At 35.2% G+C, this 22872-nt stretch overlaps 1 protein-coding gene across 12 annotated transcripts in view; it reads left to right on the forward strand.

The window, feature by feature from the left end:
• The window catches only part of CEP128 (centrosomal protein 128), a 378971-nt gene that overhangs the window by 22178 nt on the left and 333921 nt on the right, over nucleotides 1-22872 (forward strand). For all 12 annotated transcript variants that reach the window (XR_006604280.1, XM_004739137.3, XM_013058015.2 and 9 more), the window contains 5 exons: nucleotides 626-712; nucleotides 6738-6864; nucleotides 7884-8002; nucleotides 10937-11028; nucleotides 13056-13128. Coding sequence is in view for 11 of the 12 variants with exons in the window: in XM_004739137.3 (XP_004739194.1) it covers nucleotides 626-712; nucleotides 6738-6864; nucleotides 7884-8002; nucleotides 10937-11028; nucleotides 13056-13128 (498 nt within the window). In the remaining variant the exon portion in view is untranslated. The remainder of the gene's footprint in view (nucleotides 1-625; nucleotides 713-6737; nucleotides 6865-7883; nucleotides 8003-10936; nucleotides 11029-13055; nucleotides 13129-22872) is intronic.

The following is a 22872-nucleotide window of genomic DNA, read 5'->3' on the forward strand; positions in this document are numbered from 1 at the left end:
AAGGTTTAAGGATATTTTTTTTTCCTTTTTTCCTAATCAAGTTCTGAGGTGAAGTTATAATTGAAATAACATTGATCCTAATGATTTGCTTCTCTGTACATAGTCTGTTAGGTTTATTCTCTCAGGATTCCTTTTCTTTAAAAAAGGTGTGAATTAGGGGCACCTGGGTGGCTCAGTGGGTTAAAGCCTCTGCTTTCGGCTCAGGTCATGGTCCCAGGGTCCTGGGATCGAGCCCCGCATTGGGCTCTCTGCTCAGCAGGGGGCCTGCTTCCTCCTCTCTCTCTGCCTGCCTCTCTGCTTACTTGTGATCTGTCAAATAAATAAATAAAATCTTTAAAAAAAAAAGGTGTGAATTAGGTGCACAAATTAATAATGAAGAGCCTTATAGTTGCCAACTGATTATGGAATCTTGGATAAGGATTTAAATTGTGTGCTTCAGTCAATTGTAGATGGATTTGGGTTTCTCAGTTTTTTTTAAAAATACTTATTTGTAAAGTATATTAATATCTAACTTAAGTATGATATAAATTCTATCTTTTACAAATGGTTAACTTAGCTATTTGATATACTACAAAGGCTAAGAAAAACACTGGAACAATTAATAAAATTCATTTTCTTTTTTAAGGACACCAGTCGGAACCTGAGACAAGTAGACCAGATGCTTGGACAGTATCGAGAATATAGTAATGGACAGGCGGGTGCTATAGAACACGTGAGAATGTTTACATATGTTTTCCTTTTTTCTTACATATCTTTTTGGAAAGCAGTTGTTGAGAAGTAGGGAGGTGAGTTTAAGAATGGAACCATTGTGAACACCTTTAGCTTTTAGATTGCTTTACTATGTTTTAGTAATTAGCTTGTCAAATGGATTGCCAGTTAGCTTATATAGATTAGATTCTGTTGAATTTGAAAGTTTAAAGTCAGAGAAAGAAGAATTTAGGACATTAGTTATACTGAGACTTACTAAATTTGGGCCACTGATACTCTCCTGGGAGTTAAGAATTTTATGGATGGTTTATTTTAAAGTAATACATGTTCATTGATTATATAAATTTTAAAAACTCTCTTAGCCCTTGAGTTCTACTCCAAGGACGTAGCAATTTGACAGTTTCTTGTATATCTTTCCTAGCATTTTCTATGCATGTATACATGTAACTACCATATTAATAATGAGAATTAATTATTTGCTTTTTAATTTATTAGTGAGAACTTAAGCAGCATTAACTAATATCAGGCACAAACTTACTCTCTCATGCTCAATATTAGATGCTTAATTGTGGCAGCAGATTTCCTTTGAATGGAGGAATTGGGAAATTATGTATTAGGTAAACTTCTGTATAGATAAACATTTAAAAACACAAAATGTAATCTGTGGCATTCAGCCTCTGTGGTATGCCTAAAGTCAAAACCACTCTTGGGATGTGATTTTATATATGGAAAGTAAATAAAATCAACAGGTGTTTTATTTCCTTCTGAGTTTAAAGTACATAGAATACAAAACTATTCATTAAAAATAAGACACAGGGGGGCGCCTGGGTGGCTCAGTGGGTTAAAGCCTCTGCCTTCGGCTCAGGTCATGGTCCCGGGGTCCTGGGATCGGGCCCCACATCGGGCTCTCTGCTCCGCGGGGAGCCTGCTTCCTCCCCTCTCTCTCTCTCTGCCTTCCTCTCTGCCTACTTGTGATTTCTCTCTCTCTGTCAAATAAAACAAAATCTTAAAAAAAAAAAAAAAAATAAGACACAGGAAGCAAGAGTCTTTCCTTCCGCTTTAGGTCCATTCCTTAGTCTGGTCTACAGTCTATTCCTTCGTTTCCCCAAATTTTTGTCCTTTTAAAACAGTTGATTCTCCATGATTTTTCCCTGAAGCATACTAGAAGGGTATGTCATTCATTGCCTTATGTTATACTTACTCATTAGAGCAATGATTTTTACCCTGCCACCTGTAAATTACCTGGGGTGATGTCTGCCATAATCTATGGGATTATGTATAAATTGGAAAGAATATTTCTCATAAATGATTCTGATGGGCTCTTCAATGAAAATTGCTTTCTTAACATTAAACTGCTATGGAATTTATCCTACCCAAAAATGACGGTTTTTGTTATTTATTTGTTTATTTTTTAAAATCTTTGTATGTTTAGGGAAGGACCCTGGAGAGTGATTTCTTTTTTTGTTTCCTTAATCTTTTGGTGGCTATGCTGTAACTCATACCAGTCTTGCTATAGAATCTGCTGGGTTGTTTTTTTTTTTTTTCTCCTAAACATCCTAAAACAGGTTAATCCAGTATTTAACCACTGTCCAATGTTAAAAAATTTCTCCATTCTAAATACACATGGCCTTGTTGAAATTAGCATTTCTTTTTTTACAATAGAAGAGATTTCCTAGAAAATGAGACCAATTCTTTTGCTGTAGGGAAGACAAAGATTTTTATTAACTAAGATTTTGTAAATGATTCTGTTGCTAAACTTCAGGAAATGGGTGAAGTGTGTGTGCATACATATACACATTTAGTATCTGTTTTATGGGGATTTAACTTTGTAAACCTAATTTGAAGTGGGTGAGGGGAAATACAAATATTTGATGTAGCATTTCCCTTCTGGAATGATCTCCCTCAACAAGAGAACTGGGAGAATTACTCCTGTTGATTTGTAAGGCCTCAAGGTCAAGAGTCATGTTGGGTTACTTTTTGATGACTTCTTGAACTATATGTAATTTTACCTTGTTCCTTTAAATCTTTATAACTGACAATCCTAAATTTCCTTCTTTGCTTTTTTTTTTTTTTTTTTAAAGAGTGAGAAAGAAAGCATTTGAGTTGGGGTGGTGTGTGGCCAGAGAGAATTTTTTTTTTTAAACTTTTTTTTTTTTTGACAGAAATCACAAGTAGGCAGAGAGGCAGGCAGAGAAAGGATGGGGTGGGGAGCAGGCTCCCTGCTGAGCAGAGAGCCCGATGTAGGGCTCGATCCCAGGACCCTGGGATCATGACCTGAGCCAAAGGCAGAGGCTTAACCCACTGAGCCACCCAGGCACCCCACTTATTTGCTTATTATATGTGAAGGCCTCTCTATGAGGAGTTGAGCAGTGTTAAAGCATCAGTGATGCAGTCCATGGGGTTTCATAGAGAAGCAGTACCTCCCTTTTCATAGGCTCTTCGGTAATGTCTCCATATGCTTATTAGTATATCCCAGGCACTTTTATATTAGCCTATTTAGTTCTCTCAACAATCCTATTAGATAGATGCTATTATTATCCTTACCTACATGCTGAAAAAATTGGGGCACAGAATGGTTGCTAACTTGCCCGTGGTCTCAAGGCTAGTTAGTTACACAGCCGTGGTGGGATGTTCCCCTGAAGCTTAGCATCAGGATTCATTTACTTCTCTGAGTCATGGTTGCTCACATTTGTGTGATGCTGTGAGTTCATATTTCTGAAAATTGGGATTTTTGATTCAGAGTTTGAAGGCTTATATACTTTATGTTGACAACCTGAATTTTAGAGATCATATTACCTGATAGAAAAACAGAAGCCAACTGTCACACAAGTCATTAATGTTATAGCTGCTACAATGTCCAGAATGCATTTTAGATTAAACAAACCCAGAAACACAATGGGGAAGAAATATGGCACTGAGCTAGGATTGGCATTGACAGATTGTCAAAGTTGGTAGTTCTAGCTGCCACTTAGGCGATGTGGAAGGTTCTGCAAGTTGCCTACATCAGCATCAGTTTTCCCCCTCCTTCTAAATAACAGCCATTGATTTTTCACTATCATTTTCTGCAGCTGTTCCAGCCAATGAGCCATATTTAGTTGGATAGTCTGTCTTAGGATCTTTGGGTGCAATGAACTTCGACTTTATGGAAGTGTCATCTTGCATTATTTCTCATGCTGCAAATTTCTTGGGAGGTTTGTGAACATTTGGACAAAAGAGGACCTGTGGGGAAGGTTTTATTTGGAAGCTTATTATGAAGATTTGGAACTTATTGTAGTCCCATATTAAATAGTGCAATAGATAAGCTTAGTGCTTAAAGTATTTCTAGAACTGTGTGTTCCTATTCATGAGAGAACAGGGTCTGTTTTTTGTTTAATGTTATAAAAATGGAATGCCCTCAAGGAATAATATTAAAAAAAATATTCAACATAAAAAGTTAATACCTTTGCAGTGGAAATTTGGACTACAGCTGTACTACACCCGTTAATATTGCTTATATGAGAAAAATAGAGTTGTCTTCATTCAAATCAGCAGACTGGTTAAGTTCATTTTTAAGGTAAAGATTGATGAGAATATAGTAATATCAAGTTAGGACTTAGAGACTTGCATTAATAGGTAATTTTCTTCTAATTAAATACTCTGATTAAAATTTCCCTTTGGGAGTGATAGGATCTTGCCATCTGGCATATGGACTTTGAAAGAATTTGAATGTTAAATACTAAAGTGCAGGTTTTTTCTTATATTCAGTGGGTTTCAGTTCTCAGATATAATTAGTGATATCCCAGAAGGATGCTGGTAATGGTTTAGGGCCAGGCACAAACCACTTGTAATATCTCAAAGTGGAAGGTACCTACCCCTTTTTTTCTGGCTGAATTTTACTAATTGTCCTGAGGGTGAGAAGAGTTCAGTTTAATGTTAAGTAGTAAGAATCTATTAAGAAATTATAATCAAGCAGTTAAATCCTGTAGCGACTTTCTTTTTGGAAATATATTTTGATCTTAGGAGTTAGGTTCTTAGAGTCTTATATTTAAAGTTATATTACCAAGTCCTTCATGAAATTGCTGGACAGGAGAGTAATTTTTATAGAACTTTGCTTTGAGGCTAGTGGAAAAATGTGGACTCTGGAGTCAGATTTGAAATTTAATCCTGATTTTTTCTACTAGAACACTTTAGTGACTTTGGACAAGGTATTAAACTTTTCTAAACTTGAGTTTCATCATTTGAAAAATGAGCATAGTCCTATATCCCTCATTATAACTAACATTTATTAATGTGGTCACACTGTTTAGACACTTGCTAAACATTCATTTCTTTGTTGTTTCTTTAATTCATTCAATAATCCCTACCTTCAAGCCTTTGCTATGTTCTTAATGTAGTACTTGGTATATTCTAGCCACTCAAAACAGGTGGGCCTAAACCCAGTTTCATTTGTGTGTCATTGTGACAATAAACAACATAGCGTGTTGCAACACTCACAGGGATAAGTATGTCTGATTATTTTGACTTCAAAGTATATGCTAAGTTAGACAACACAGATAATAATGCTTTTTGTCTGTCTTCTGTTCATTAAGAACACATTCCAGTTTCATGAGTGCTCATTTACTGATACTTAAAATATTACTTACAAATATTTTAAGAATACCTCAAAATTATGATTAGAATGTGTGTGATATATGAGCTTTGAATATATAGATTTCATTTTAAAAACAAAATAGTTATGTAAATAAAAATGTATCATTTGAAAGGGAATTTCTCCATTTTGGGAATACTATTATTGGCTTATATTTCCATAAATCAGCATATGGAGAGAGGTTAGGCAAAGCAGCTGGAGCTAATAATCTTTTGGTAAATAAAAAATAAAATAGTAGCAACCATTTCAAAAATACATTTCAGTAACAGATGGTGGTACCAGAAAAATGTGCAAACCGTAAATTTTCACTCTTATTTAATTTTTTTTTATTTAAATTTTTTATTTTTTATAAACATATATTTTTATCCCCAGGGGTACAGGTCTGTGAATCACCAGGTTTACACACTTCACAGCACTCACCAAAGCACATACCCTCCCCAATGTCCATAATCTCACCCCCTTCTCCCAAACCCCCTCCCCCCCAGCAACCCTCAGTTTGTTTTGTGAGATTAAGAGTCACTTATGGTTTGTCTCCCTCCCAATCCAGTGTCTTTTTACTTAATTTAGCTCTTTAGGTCTAAAAGTTGTCTCATATCCCCTGCTGGCTGACTCCTTAATAATGTGAAGAGGGCATTTGGACAATTCTATTCCCTAGTATGTATTAACAGACTGACATCTGCCCACATAGTTTTCTGGGATTTGAAGTCTTTGAATGAATGAAAAAGATGTTCTGATATGCAATTGGACAATGCACATTATTTTAATAGCAGCAGTTACTGTGATAGCTGTAACAAACAGTTTCCTGTTTGTTATAGACCTGGGGCTTCTGAAGGAATATTTAGAGGGGAGGAAGACTCTCTTTATTCTCTCAGATATATGGCCAAGTATGGTTGGCACATCAATTAAACATTTAATCTGGTTTTGTAAGCCCTTAGGTAGTAGATCTCTTTTTCACATTCTACTAATAGAAAGATGGAATAGGTAGCAACAGATGCTACTTAAAACCAGATGTTAGAATTGGTTCTGAGAATATTTATGTTTATATGTTTATAGTTTTTTTTTTTAAGATTTTATTTATTTATTTGACAGAGAGAAACCATGAGAGAGGGAACACAAGCAGGGAGAGTCGGAGAGGGAGAATCTTTCTTCTTGTAGAGCAGGGAGCCTGACACGGGGCTTGTTCCCAGGGTCTGGGATCATGACCTCAGCTGAAGCCAAATGCTTAAAGACTGAGCCACCTGGGTCCCCTCTATGTTTATAGTTCTTACCTTACTCCAAATTTTTTTCTGATAAAATTCTCCTTGGGAACTCCGATTATTTCAGAAGTAGCTTAAAAATCTCTTGTCTGTTTGTATTTGGAATTGTTTAGAGAGAATAACTTTTCCTTCATTATATTCTTCAGTTAAAAGAAAGCTTGGAACAATCGATAGGCCAGCTGCGGAGTCAACGTTTATTGAGAAACTCAGGAGGGAGAAGTATTTCTGTTACAAGTCTGACTGCGAGTGACCTTGATGGTGGCACTGTGACAGGTAAACTCTTCAGATGTCTTGAAAACTCTCTTTTTGTTTTACAAGTATTCCTGAGGTCCATATTGAATACATTTAATCTTTGAAGAAATAGGACCCATACACGATATCATACAAATGAAGTTAAGAAGATGCAGTTGTCAGTGATTTTATGGTGAATATTTTGAAATATGTTCAGTGGGACTTTGTTATTCTATTAGATTTGTTCTGAGACTCCATAGACTACATAGAGTTTTACTTGACAAACCTTGAATTTAATTTTCTGCCTCTAATCAAAATGAATACCCAAATAGGATTTACTTTCTAGATGAGAAATCTCTTCCCAGCTTCATAGTTTTTCAAAGTCTGGTTAAGAAATAGCCTATGATGCTTGTTAAGAACAGGTGAATTTTATCTTTGGTGTGCAGCTGGAATTCAACGGCTAGATTAAAGATGTAACTCTTGGTTGGCCTGTGGTTAGTCTTAATACTTTCCTACAACACTGAGATCACATTTGAATGAAAAGGACTTAGAGTAGAGAAGAACAGAAAAGTTTGCAGTGAAGAGAGGTGATTTACGTAGAAGTGAACATTAGTAGCCCACATTGTTAATACTGCTGTTGATCATTATATGGATTAAAAATTGGATACAATTAGCTATTTTTAATGTATTGATTTTTAAACAGTGTTCAAATTTTAGATTACTTTGTTGTTTGACAATTGCTTTATTGGTATAAAGTTATATTTTAGAAAGACAAAAGTTATTTTTATTTGCCAATTTATTATTTATAAATAAGGGAAATACCATATTACATCTTTGAAAAGCATAGCAAGTTAAAACTTTTGATGTTTTCTATCTCCAAGTTATTTCTATTGCTCATTTTATCTGCTTTTAAGAGGAAGATTTGTGCCACTTTTGTGGCCCTAGCAAGATAGTTGGGAAATAGTTTGGGTTAGGTCCTATGTATATATTTTCTGAACAAAATTTTAGATTGTTTCTTCTCCTGCATGTTTTATTCTCTTTTTTTCCTTTCATCTCTAAAGAGAGCTCCCGGTTTCCACCTACCTCACCCCTCAAAGACTATGGGGATCAACAGGGTACTAAGCGAATTAGGTCCAGAACTGGTGTCCGATTTGTTCGGGAGCCTGATGACATGGGCCAGGTACTTTATATTATTCTGTAATTTGTGTTTGATCTGTTTTTTTTTTTTTTGAAACCAAATAAACTTTTATTTTCAATAAATAATTATCATTTACTTTGAATTTTGTAATGGAGGAGGATGTTTCATGGAACATTTAAAGGTGAGTTTAGCTGGTCATGTTTTTGTTTCCTTGCAGGGTGTCTCATTCTTTTGCAAGCCCTGTTTAATCAGCCACTTTGTTTCATATAAACAAGTTAGTCTCTGTGGTTAACCTGTTGATTTTTTTTGTTAGTGTTTTTCTTTTTTTTTTTTTTTTTTTTTTTTAAAGATTTTATTTATTCGATAGATCACAAGTAGGCAGAGAGGCAGGCAGAGAGAGAGGGGGAGGCAGGCTCCCTGCTGAGCAGAGAACCCGATGTGGGGCTCGATCCCAGGACCCTGAGATCATGACCCGAGCCGAAGGCAGTGGCTTAACCCACTGAGCCACCCAGGCGCCCCATCTTTTTTTTTTTTTTTAATTTTTAATTTTTTATAAGCATATATTTTTATTGCCAGGGGTACAGGTCTGTGAATCACCAGGTTTACACACTTCACAGCACTCACCAAAGCACATACCCTCCCCAATGTCCATAATCCCACCCCCTTCTCCCAAACCCCCTCCCCCCTGTTAGTGTTTTCCTGATTGTTAAATCACTGATGGAGCTAATTAATAGAAGCAAGAACTTTTATACTTTTTTCATATATTTCATGTATTCACTGAAGATTTTGGGTGTATTGGTTTTACAGATATATTTTCTTTTTTTTGCTTCTTTAAACGTCCCTACAAGAGCTGAAAAAGATGTTTCTTGTTGCCTTGGGTAGCTAAATTAATTAGGTAAGGGCTAGAGGATGTTGCCGACTTTGACATGTATGTTTTGGTGGTTTCGGAGTTGTGGGCTCAAAGTTTGTCAGGGTACTCATCTGTAACTTTTACTTGTTATAGCATAAGAGAAGTAACAGATCCAAGTGTACGAGAAGACACCTTGTAGGACCTTCTCCTTCATTGTGTGATTTTTTTTTTAGTAGGTGCAACTTTAGAGTGAATTATATGGTGAAGCCTGGAGCTGAGAACAATATCCTACTCTGATTCATTTATTTATTGCTAGTGTTCTGAGACAGCGCTTGTGCCTGGAAACAGGAATAAGTAAAAACCTTGCCTTTTCATGGAGTTTGTAATCTGCCTGTGGCGGGGGGACTAGTTATTAATAAAATAAGTACACAAATACTCCCTTAATTGTGAGCTGAAAGAATAGGGCCATGGGAGTGTGTGGTAGAGGGACTTTCCCAGTCAGGGAAGGTTTCCTGAGGAAAGGCTGATGGAGCTGAAACCTAAAGGTTGAGTGAGTCATTTTTGGTAAAACAAATACTTTGGCAGGAGGGAAGTTAGCACCTCTGAGCACCTTTAAGAAGACCATGTGGCCGGAGATGAGACTGTGCACAGCTTTGCATAGAGGTGACATTTATTTTGAAAAGATCACTCCACCTCTAGTGTGGAAAAATGGAATCCATGTAGGCACACCAATTAAGAGGATATTGCTGTATTGTGGATGTGAGATGCTAGTTACTTGGATTAGGATAAATGGAGTTGGAGAGAACGAGGTGGGGCAGTAGACTTAAAAGCTATTTGGTGGGTAAAATGAAAGGTCTTGAAGATCAGATGACCATTTGGGGAGGGTGGGAATGATTGAAAAGGAGGCATCAGAATCAGAACCTAGGATTCTGATTTGCAAAACTGGAAAATCATGGCCACACCCAATTTCTTTTTAACTGTTCTTCCTGATTTTAAGTCTCTTAAGATGACCCGTAACTCCACATTATCAATGTACTGCCCTGCTCATCATTTGTGATTTTGTTTGCATGTCTATCTCCTATGTTAGATTCTGAGCCCCTTTTTTCCTACTATAATTGGTGGCACTGATGCGCATTTGTTGAAATGAATCAATTTGTTGTTTCTGCAAATCTCTATAATTTACATTTTTAAAAATAAATTATAGTATACACATACATATATAGTATACATATTTACAGTTAATAGTACAATAATTTAATGAAAAATCCATGTAACCACTACCCAGGCTAGGAATTAGAGTATTATCAATACAAGGGCTATCAACTATCCTAACTTTTATATTAATCATTCTCTTGCTTTAAAAACAAAACATTTGCACTACTTATATCTTGTTTAGTATTGCCTGTGTTTAAACTTTATATAAGTGGAATAATACTTTATGTCTTTTGCTATTTTTCAATTGATGTTATGTTTTTAACATTCAGCCTTACTAGTGTGTACGTAGGTTTCAACATTTCATTTTTACTGCTGTATTATATCCACTGGGAGAATATATCACGATTTATTTATATCCATTCTGTTCTTAATGGACTTTTGGGTTATATTTGGTGTTTCCATTATGAACAGTGTTGCTTCAAACATTCTTGTATGTGGTTCCTGGTGCACGTTGGCAAGAGTTCCTCTGTAGCATGGATTGACATACCATGGCATGGAATAGAGTCCTTGTATAACACAGTTATGCTCATTTGTTTATGGCTACTTCTGTGCCAAGAGTGGCAGCATTGAGTAATTTTGACAGAGATCACATAGTCTGAAAGCCTGAAATATTTGCTGTTGTATTATTTACAGAGTTTGCTGACTTCTTTTTTACTGGGGTATCTAAAGGATCAGAATTACTGTGCTATAAAGGATGTGACGGTTTATATATAAGAAGTTTTATATAACTTTTAAGAAATGTTTTTCTTTGGAGAAATATTTCTTTCAGAATAGACGTGTTTTATTATGTGTTAATAACATTATAAAATTTGGGCATTAGTGCAAAAAATAAGTTCTTACCAACCTCAGTGAATCTTCATGGAAGAATTAAACAGAATCCTAAATGGATGACTATGTTTTGCCTTTACCAGCTTCATGCTTTTCATCAGTCCCTCCGAGACCTCAGCAGTGAACAAGTTCGGCTTGGAGATGATTTCAATCGGGAGCTTGCCAGAAGAAGCCGGTAAAAGCAGAATATGGTTTTTGTTGGAGGCATGAGTTATTAGAAGAACACATTAAGTTCTGTAATTGACATGTTTACATGAATTTAAAAAACAGTGCTGTTTTTATAGCAGTATTTCAGAATTTATTAATAGAACAGTTTAAAAATCCTTTAATTTTAGAATGTACCATAACTCCTTATTAGAAAAATTAATTTCATATTTTTTTTTACAGATTTTTACTTATTTATTAGAGACAGCACATGCTTTCAGGTGTGAGCAGAGAGAGAAGTGGGAGAGGGACAAGCAGACTCCCTCGTAAGCGGGGGACCCCAACGATTCAGGGCTTAATCCCAGGACTCTGAGATCATGACCTGAACCAAAGGTGGATGCTTAACAGACTGAGCCACCTAGATGCCCCTAATTTCATATTTTTAAAAACATTTTAACTTACTCTACTGAGCATTGCCATTACAGGGAGATACATTGTGAGTTCTTAGTAAAGAGGTCGATTTGAAAATACATTGGAGGGGGTGAGAGACAGGCAGAGTCTAATCTGATATTTTAGCTTTCAGTTGAAATCCTCAAAAGTGAGTGATTTATATCTGAAAGGTCTTTGCAGTTTTATCAATTCTGGGTCATCCCCAACAAGTATCACTTTATTTAAAATTTCTTCACTGTCTTTTCATTTTCATCATCAGCACTGACTGTTGGTTTTCATTTGGAGGCTTATTTTTAGAAGAAACCAAACTTTCTATCCCTTCTCAAGAGTCATACTCTATATACAGCAGTGATGAGGGAACAACAAAGCTGAGTGGAAGTTTCTTTACCAAGTCTACTTGCTGACTCCCATTCCATCTAATAGAATCATTCCATAGATGTTTTGTGTTGCTATAGCAAAAAGGATGAAAGCTATAGTTGTAAATCTGTGATCAACTATAGTCTGTATAATTCACCTGCTTTTAAATGAGGAAGGCAGGGAATTTAGTAGTAAGAATTAAATACCTTACTATTGTTCCTACTACTAATAGTTAATATTATTGAACAATTACTTCATGCTAGATAGATTTAGGTTTAAATTTTACAACAACCCTACTGAGGTAGTCATTATTATTTTTTCCAATTTTTGGATGTGGAAAGGGGCACAGAGAGATGAAGTAACTCAATTTGCTGGAGTTTAAATGGAGGATATGGTCTAGTCAGAATTCAGATGTAGGTATATGGCCCCAGGGTATTTGCACTTTACCACTTATAGAACCCTGTGGTTCAAGATTATTTTCATATATAACTGGTATGAATAAAGAGATTGAGCTCCTGATGTCCGAGATGTATTGTTGAGCTATATTTATTGTTACTCTTTTAAGCCAGTAAGGGTTAGTTAATTTAAAACTAGGTATTTAGTTTTGACAGTTGATAAAACGAGCAGAATGGTGTCAACATCATAGTAAAGTATGTTCTTAGATTGCTTTATTCTGTGGATTTTACATATTGGAGAAAGGGTATAAATTAAGCACTAGGAACATGAATTTTTAGGTATTTGTCCTGTAAGAAGACAAAACGGAAGTTGTAGAGATGATCTACTTATTTAGTTTAAATGACCATTTGGCTGTGCAGTGGTGGACTGGGAATCTTCTATCTCTGGGCTGGTACGGTCTAGTAATAGTTTGTATGACCCAGACGCATGTGCGAGTGAGGCAGAGAAACTTGACCTAAGCCAAATTAGGAGTCAAATTTCTTGTGAAACCTGGTGACTTAATATTGTGAATTAAGATTTTAGGATCCTATTCTGCTTTACTTGTACCGCAAATGTAATTCCCAAATCAGCACCATTAACATCATCTAGGGATTTGCAGAAATGCACCTTCTTGGGGACCATTGCAGATCTGTTGGTTCAGCAGTCTATCCTAAGTCCTCCAGGTATTTCATATGTTGGCTAATGTTTAAGAACCACTGCAGTAGAGAATTATGTAGTAACATTATTATGTTGTAAATTTAACTAATTGTATATACTTTCTCAAACGGCCAGCTTAAAATATTTTTCTTTCCCTAGGTCGGATGCTGAAACAAAAAGAGCCTTGGAAGAATTGACGGAAAAATTTAATGAAGCCCAAAAACAAGATGTGGTAAGAACTCTTGGTTAAAATAAATAAGTAAAAAAAAAAAAAAATAATAAGTAAGCGATTTCATATGCAGATGGTAGTGTGACTGGGCTTGTCATAATCATAGCGAAGTTTCTTGGATTTTAATTTTTGGGCGATATATGTCATTTTGTCTAAAATCTATTCTTGTACTTCTTATAACATATTCATGAATTTGGGTATTAGAGTTTTTAAATGTTTACAGTGATAATATATTAGAGATAGAATTATTATATGCTTAATTTTTAGAATTTCCTTATGAATATTCAAAAGAGACCCAGTAATTCCATGGCTTTTGTTAAATGATGTTTGAAATATGGAATTTCTTGGTAGTGACTCTGTAGCACTCTACATTTTTTAAGTATTTTTAGTATTTTCATTTCACAAGCATGTGTAATCATAATTGCTGCAAAGACCTTGCTGTCTGTTGTTGTTTGACATGATGCCAATTGAAAATACCCCTAATTCTCAAGTTTTATTTATCTTAAACCCAGATTGTTGACAGTCATTATTCAGTGTTTTTTGTTTTTTTAATCACTATTCTTGATGGAATTAAAGTGAAAAATGAAGTACATACAATGTCTGTTTCTTTGTATCATCAGTTGCACCTCTGTTTGCTTTTTTAGGAGAAAAGAAAAATCAGTAGCAATTGTTAACTAAACTTGGAAATTTACCAACTTCAGGAGCAATGTGTATTTATTTATCCCAGAGTAACTTTTGTTTTTTTTTCAAGACCAGGAATGGTAGCAGACAGAATATCTTTCTTAACATGTTTTATTCAAACTGAAAATATAGGCAAATTTTTTTTTCCTGCAGTTTTTATTGTGTTTATAGTTCGTTACATAGATATGTTGAGTTTATTTGGAGTTTGAATTCATTGGACATATACGCTAAGAAATGGATATCCTCTATTTTCAAAGAGATCAACTTAGTTACTCTACTTGCAGTGAAATTTGCCCGTTTCAGAAATTTGAATAAACATCTGGCCACATAAAAGCATATTCCTCTTGTGCTTTTGGTGCTGATTTCTTTGTGAAGCGCCCAGAAAGATGAAGATATAATGCACTGTCTTCTGTTGAAATAGAAAAGAATCTTTGCAGTCAGTATCTGATGATAGGTCAGCTGATGCTATTATGTGATCAGGAAATGGGATACTTCTTTTTTTTACACGAAGTCCTAGATATTTCCAAGCATACTAAGACCTTACATCAGTTTAAGTTGTGCCAATCTGAAATACTTTATCATACTTCAAAGAAAAAGTATTTTCTGAGGTTAACACATTGGAACCTTTTTTAGTTTATTGCAGTGGTTCACACCGCAAAAAGTCTATGCCATTGTCTGATTTACATACTATCTAAATAGGAACTGAACACATACTTTGAAGAATGTAGCTCCCAGATCCTTTATAACTTACTAAATGATCTTCTGGCTCTTCTCACATAGTCTAGTGTGGAACCTGTCACCTGGCAGCAGAACCTGCTGGAGCTTTATCTTTTTTTAAAAAAATTCTTAATTTTCTTAATTTGAAGGTGTAGTTAACTTACAGCAAAGTACTTGCATGTAAGTCAGTGAATTATTACAAGGTGAACAGGCCCATGTAACCATCACCCAAATCTAGAAATAGAACATTACCAGTGCCCAAGAAACCTCCTCATTCCCTGTCCTAATCACTACTCCTCCTTTTTCGAAGATGAATATTTTGACTTTTTACCCCATAAATTAATTTTGACCGCTTTGAATTTTTTACGGAAGTGGAATCTTATAGGGCATGGTTTTGTGTGTCTGTTCTTTGCTAATCCTTAAGGTTATGATATTTCTAGGTGTTATGTCAAGTACTTCCAGCTTGTTCATTTTTATTGCTCTTTAGTATACCATTGTGTGGATTTAATGCAGTGTATTTTAACACGTTATGATATTTGAATTATTTCAAGTTTTGGGCTATTACAAATAAGACTGCTGCGAGTAATCTTATTCATGATTTTAGTGCGTATGTAAATGCATGTCTGTTGGTATGTAACATATAGTGTGATTCCTACATGCCTTCACATCTGGCCGATACTGATGAACAGGTTTCCAAGGTGATTGCATTAATTTACATTCCCACTGACAGTGCAGAAGAATTCATGTTGCTTTTCATCATTTCCAGTACTTGGTATTTGTTGGGTCCGTGATTAAAGGAGCGAGACTGATACAAAGCGAAGGTCAAGCAAAGCTTTATTTCGTGCCAAGCATCAAGAATCTAACCGAACGTTCGGGGCCGCACCTCTTACAAGAGAGGGCGACCCTTCTCTGTTTCACAGGCTAGCTTTTAAGGGTAAAGGCCATGCGGTTGGGCCTGGCAACGCACAGGTGGCCAATGAGATTGTTAACACACACAGGAAACTCCACAGTGATGCTAGGTGACCAATTGAGTTACAATTTACCCTAGTAGAGATCTGAGCCAGCCTATTACACCTTGATTGGGATTGGCGCCAAAGGGCGGGGCCCATACTCCTTGGTAACCAGGGAGACAATATGCATCCCCCCCCACTGATCTGATGTCTCCACCTGGCCTGACCCACCCTTATGTATCTGGACTTGGTTACCTGTAAATCCCCTGGGGGAAGGGGACCAGGGACAATTTCTAAATAGGTCCTTACAGTATTATTAGTCTTTCAATTATAGCCCTTGTGTTAGGTGTTTATAGTCTCTCATCATGGTGTAATTTGCATCTTCATTATTACTAGATGATGAGCATTTTTCACATTTTGTCTTTTCTAGAGTTTCTCATCTTTCGGCCTGATTTGGACCTTATTTATCACGTCATTGATATTTTTCTCCAATTTCCTACTGAATCGTCTGTTAGGAATACACTCCTTTTTTTTTTTTTTTAATTCTTTTAATTAACATATAGTGTATTTTTTTCCATTTTCTTTTCTTTTCAGTGTTCCAAAATTCCTTGTTTATACACCACACCCATTGCTCCATGCACTATGTGCCCTCCGTAATACCCACCACCAGTCTCACCGAACCCCCAACCCCCGCCCCTCCACAACCCTCCATTTGTTTCTCAGAGTCCACAGTCTCTCATGGTTTGCCTCTCCCTCTGATTTCTCCCATCTCACTTCATATAGTGTATTATTAGTTTCAGAGGTAGAGTTCAGTGATTCATCAGTCTTATATAATACCCAGTGCTCATTACATCATGTGCCCTCCTTAATGTCCATCACCGAGTTACCCCTTTCCCCCACCCCTCTCCCCTCTAGCAACCCTCAGTTTGTTTCCTATAATTAAGAGTCTCTTATGGTTTTCTCCCTCTCTGATTTCACCTTATTTTATTTTTCTCTCCTTTCCCAATGATAATCTGTTTTGTCTCTTAAATTCCATCTATGAATGAGATCATATGATTGTCTTTCTCTGATTGACTTATTTCACATAGCATCATACCCTTTAGTTCCATCCATGTCATTGCAAATGGCAAGATTTCATTTTTTTGTGTTGGCTGAGTCATATTCTATTGTATATAATATACCACATCTTCTTTATCCATTCATCTGTCAGTGGACATCAGGCACTTTTCATAATGTATCTGTTGTGGACATTGCTGCTATAAATATTGGGTTGCAGGTACCCCTTTGAATCATTACGTTTATATCTTTGGGTAAATCCCTAGTGGTGCAATTTCTGGATCGTAGGGTAGCTCTATTTTTAACTTTTTGAGGAAACTCCATACTGTTTTCCAGAGTGGCTGTACCAGCTTGCATTCCCAACAGTGTAAGAGGTTCTCCTTCCTCTGCAATCTCATCAACATCTGTTGTTTCCCGACTTATTAACTTTAGCCATTCTGACTGGTATGAGGTGGTATCTCATTGTGATTTTGATTTCTATTTCCCTGATGCTGAGTATTTTTTCATGTGTCTGTTGGCCATTTATATGTTATCTTTAGATAAATGCCTATTCATGTCTTCTGCCAATTTCTTGATTGGATTGTTTGTTCTTTGGGTGTTGTGTTTGATAAGACATTTGCAAATATCTTCTCCCATTCTGTCAGTTGTCTTTTCTGTGAGTCAATAGAACTGTTTCCTTTGCTGTGCAAAAGCTTTTTATCTTGATGAAATCCCAAGTTTACTTTTGCTTTGTTTCCCTTACCTTTGGAGATGTGTCTAGTAAGAAGTTCCTGCATCCGAAGTCACAAAGAGGTTGCTGCCTCTGTTCTTCTCCAGGATTTTGATGGATTCCTGTCTCACATTGAAGTCTTTCATCCATTTTTAGTCTAGTTTTGTGTTTGGTATAAGGAAGTGGTCCACTTTCATTCTTTTTCATGTGACTGTCCAACTTTCCTAATACCATTTGTTGAAGAGACTTTTTTTCTTTCTATTGGATATTCTTCCCTGCTTTGCTGAAGATTAGTTAACCATAGAGTTGAGTGTCCATTTCAGGGTTCTCTATTTTGTTCCACTGAACTATGTGTCTGTTTTTGTGTCAGTACCATGCTCTCTTGGTGATTGCAGCTTTGTAATATAGCCTGAAGTCTGGAATTGTGATGCTACCAGCTTTGGTTTTCTCTTTAAGAACAGAAATTCACTCCATTCCTGTTGGCTATTGGCTATTTACTTTTTTGAGATGCCAGTTTGCTTCTTTTTGTCCACTTTTTTTTTAAATTGGGTGTTTTTTCATTATTGATTTGTGGGAGGTCTTTCTTTTATATATGAGCACTCTGTCAGTTATATGTATTGCATTGTTGTCTCCAATTATCCAGAGCTGTTTCATCTCATTCTCAAAAATTTTTTTAATGAGGTCTTCTGTTGAATTTAATCTAGTTCAGTTTTCTATCTCTTCTTTTGTGGTTATTTGCTTTTATGACCTGTTTAAGAAATTGTTCCCTTTCCTCAGATCATGAAAATATTTTCTTATATAATATTCTAGAAGCTTATTATTTTACCTTTTACATTAAGATCTAATATCTACTTGGAATTGATGTTCAAGGTATGAATCTACATTTTATATGACATCTAATTGATTTGGTTTCATTTATTGAGAGAACCACCCCTTTGTTATTACTTTACAGTCCTGTCTTAGTTGTAAATCAAAGGTTCAGATGTGCAGACTTCTCTTCTGGACTTATTCAATCTTCTGGTTCGTTTGTCTATTCCACTGTCCATATTGCATTGTCTTGATTACTGTTGTTTTATGAGAAGTTGTGATATGGTATAGTAAGTCCTTCCACGTTGTTTATAAGGTTTATCCTGTGTATTCTTTCTCTGAATTTCTGTATACATTTTAGAATTAGCATGTGAAATCATTAAAAACCTAGGATCTGGATTAGATTACATTGTATCTATAGGGCAACGTGGAGGGAATTGACATTTTTATAATGTTGAGTTTTCCAATTTATGAACAGAGCAAATTCTTTCATTAATATTGTACAGGTTTTTTTTTAAAATCTGGAGGTCTTATATGTTATATATTAATTTTAACATTTATTTTTTGACTTTGATATTTTTATGCCATTTTAGAGAGTATCACTTAACATTAAAAAATTAATAATCTTTGTCTCTTTTTAATTTTTAAATTTTGGGGGGTGAAGAGGGGCAAAGGGGTGAGGGGAAAGAGAATCTTAAGGAGTCTGATCTCATGACCCTGAGATAACAATCTGAGCCGAAATCAAGAGTTGGATGCTTAACTGACCGAGCCACCCAGGTGCCCCATCTTCAGCTTTCTTCATTTCTTTCTGTGTCTCATTCCTTTTTGCATCCTGAGATTTCTTATCTTCTTAAAAACATACTTTGAAATTTTCTTCAGAGTGTATCTGCATATGCCTGAGTGAATTCCATTTACAATTTCATTTGGAGTAGGTTCTTTTGTGACAGATCCTCTTTGTATTTGTCTGAAAATAACTTTATTTCACTTTTTTTGTTAGAAGAGATTTTCACTGGTTATGAAGGTCTAAATAATCCCTCTTTCCCTCCAGTCTTATTTTGAAGATATTTCATCATTTTCTCAGTTCCATTGTTTCTGTTGAGAAGTCAGCTGTTATTCTTGTTGGTGCTTTTTGTATGATAATATATATTTTTCTCTAATTTGCTTTTGAGTCTTTCTTCTTACTGTTTGGTTTTCTGCAGTTTTACTGTGATGAGCTTAGTTGTGTTCCTTTGAGTTGTGCCTATTCCCTTTGTCTCTTATGTTTATTTTTATAAATATATTGTTTTTTCATTACTTAATTTGAATATTTTCTTTGGACCTTTTATTTACTTGTTCTTTCTTCAGCTGAATCAGCTCTTTTAACCCACCCACTGATTTTGTATTATCATTTACCACATATTTCACTTCTAGAATTTTGATCTTATTGTTTTTAACTTTGTAGTTCTTTGGCAAAATCCTCAATCTGTGTATCTCTGTGTCATAACTTCATTGTCATGATCTTCTAGAGCTCTGTTTCTATTTGTTATCTCTTATTTTTCTTGGATTTTGATTACATTGTTTTTGCCTACATTGTTTTGTTTATTTTTGATTATCTTGTTACTTTTGTTTGACAGAAAATGTATTTCATTCTTATTGAAGATAATTAATTTGATAATTATTATGTGTGAGAATATGTATTTATTTTTTGCTATAGAATAAGGGCCATAGCAGTCATGGATTACCTTATTTTTTTGTGCTATTTCAATGTTAAAACTTCAATGATGAGTTTCAACTATTTCTAGTTCACCTTATTTCTGGGGGATGACCATTCAGGAATCTAGTCCAAAGTCTGGGGGTGAGGTTGGGGAAGTTTAACTAGGCACCCCCCTCCTTGGAAAATCTCTAACCTCCAGTTTTTCCTCTATAGCCCACACATCTGTTAAAAACTCTGTTTAGATTCTCAGTATTACAACTGTTTTTTCTGACGTGGGCTGATATTTCAGGGAGAAAAGATGGACTAACCTGAGGTTTTCTTTTTCCTTCTCATTCATTTTGGTCTCATATATCTTTCCAATGCCTTAAAACTTTTTTATTTAAATTTTCTAGTTTTTTGAATTATTTTTAGTGGAAGGTTTGGTCTGAATTATCTCGGCTGTCATTTTTGGAAATGAAATTCCATGAATGTCTTGCATATATATGGTTCTGTTACTATATTTGGTATTTCTAATGCTGTTTCTATCAGGATTTTGCTGTTTTGCAGCCATTTTATGAGGCTCCTTTAACTTGGTACATAGGTTTACAACTTGTGAGTATGCTTATAACACAGACTTTGCTCCAAACTCAAATATCCTCAATGTTCTGCTGAGATTTTTGTAGTTATGAGTAAGGTATGGACAGTTTTACTGTCATGCTGTTTTTTGATGTTGTTAGGATAGTTTGAGTTTGGAGTTTGAAAATACTAAGTCGCATGGTGCACATTACATTTGTTAATGTTTTACCTTTCACCGCTTACAAAGAACCCATAATGAAGAGTTACTTCCTTTTTATTTCTTTTATATAGCAAATAAAACTAGTAACTGATGTCTGCAGTCAAGAGTGTGATGGGGGTCTGAAATGTAATTACTGAGCTAAAAGTTAACAGCTGAATTCACAGAATGTTCACTTCTTTTATCCTTATTACCATGTATTAAGAATTACTATATATCAGATAGAGCTATGATTGAACAACTGGATGTCACACCTCACTAGTGCTCAGCTCATTGGTGTAATTGATGTATACAGTTCCCCAGTTTACCTAACTGTGCAGTATGCCCAGCTCATCAGGATGTATTCTTTTATAGTGTCTACACCTGGAAAATTATACACACTTAAATAATATTCATTTGAATTGTTCAACTGTTAGTTCCTCCCATCAAGTTGTGTTGCTATCGCTTGTTTTGTGTTTTCTGTAATTTGCTTTCAAAGTAGGGGTATCTCCTAATTGAGGGCATCTCATACCTCATATGTGTGAATATAGTCCTGATTGAGAAAATTGTCTAATGCCAAACTTAAAAATAATATTGTTGAATTTTGGAAGGTCTTCTGAAGGCCACATGATGTTTGTTTCCAATTTATACAAGGCTTAATATAGATTTTCTAATTCACTTATTCCAATTGAAGTCGACATTTACATTTTATAACTTTGACATATTGTGTTGTATTTGTGAATTCATGATAGCATGCTGTCAGAGAACATTTAGTTTTGTTATTTGAATGTTAAACTTCTCAGAGGCTGCAGCTGTTTCCCCCCTCCAGATTTAAGCTTGAATTAAAATTACCAAAGTGATGCACGTTCACTGTGGAAAACTTTAAAATATTGTACAAATACATAAAGAAAAATGAACAACAGCCACTATCTCTCACCAATTTCAGTTTCTTTGGTACATACTGTTATTCACTTTTATTGTGCATTACTCTGAGGCTACAGCTGTTTATCATGCATTTTCTCAATAACTAAAATATGTCTTGAAAGTTTATAGGACACAGTTTTCTTTAAGAGGCAAAAAGTGTTGGTTCCTATCAGACATGCCAAGATTTGATTTGTTAATGCTTTATGATTCATAGACTTTTGTTTGTTTAGTTTCTTTTATACTTCCCATTAGAAGGGCATAGTTATTATTTATAACATATTTTGGAAAATATTTTCCATTAAGATTTAATTTTGGTAACAATCAATATTGCATGGGCCTCATACCACAGGGGAAATTTCAGTTCATTAGTTGTCTAGATTCTACCCATTTGAGTGTGATATGAATACTTATTAAGTTTGATTATTCATGGAGGAAAAGTCAATTTTATTTGTTTTCTATAGTAGGGTCACTATTTAAATTAAAAATCTAAACATGGATCTAGCTGTTTCTGGAAGAGTTGGTCATTAGTTGAACTCAGAATTCTGTCAACACTGCATTTAGGATAACATGGTTATTGCATAGATTACAACAACAGAATAGATAACAAATATTTATTGAAGTAGATTTTAAACCAGATACCTACCTACCACAACAACTGGCACAAATGAATGTCCACGCATGTTTATTGAATGAATGCATGAAAATGGACCTGGGGCTTATAAGATGCTGCTGGAAAGGGAGACCTGCATTAGGCTTATTTTTCTCACTGATCAGTTGTGTGACCACTGGTTAATGACCATCTCGTGAGTCTTCTTTTTAGAGTAAAGGATTTGGATAAAAATCCAAAATACCTCCAAAGTTTTTATTTTATTTTGTGTTTTTTTTTTCTAATAAGTGATTCATTCCTTTTGATTCAACAGTGCCACTTAAAGATTGTTTCTTGAGGGGCTCCTGGGTGGCTCAGTGGGTTAACGCGTCTGCCTTTGGCTCAGGTCATGATTCCGGGGTCCTGGGATCGAGCCCTGTGTCGGGCTATCTCCTGGGCAGGGAGCCTGTTTACTCCTCTCTCTCTGCCTGCCTCTCTGCCTACTTGTGATCTCTGTCAAATAAATAAATAAAATCTTAAAAAAAAATTGTTTCTTGAATTTATAAAAATCATCCTATATTGGAGTATTTGCCATAGCATCTATTAGTAAAAATAAATGTTATCCCATTATCAGTAGGGTACTGATAGTAGGAATTATTGTAATCAATTAGGGAAAACTATGCATTTGTTACAAAAAAGGATGTGGATTTATTTGTTGTCATAGAAAGTTACCCATGATATGTCAATTGCCAAAAACTTATAAAATATTATGTATAACACCTCATTTTTATTTAAAGAAGTGAACTGGATATGTGTTTGACTAGTCATGCACATATGCAGAGAAAAATATACTATATTTATATATATATATTT

Source organism: Mustela putorius, unplaced genomic scaffold (genome assembly GCF_011764305.1).
Source record: "Mustela putorius furo isolate JIRA1106 unplaced genomic scaffold, ASM1176430v1.1 tig00000129_pilon_pilon_pilon, whole genome shotgun sequence".
NCBI classification, from domain to species: Eukaryota; Metazoa; Chordata; class Mammalia; order Carnivora; family Mustelidae; genus Mustela; species Mustela putorius.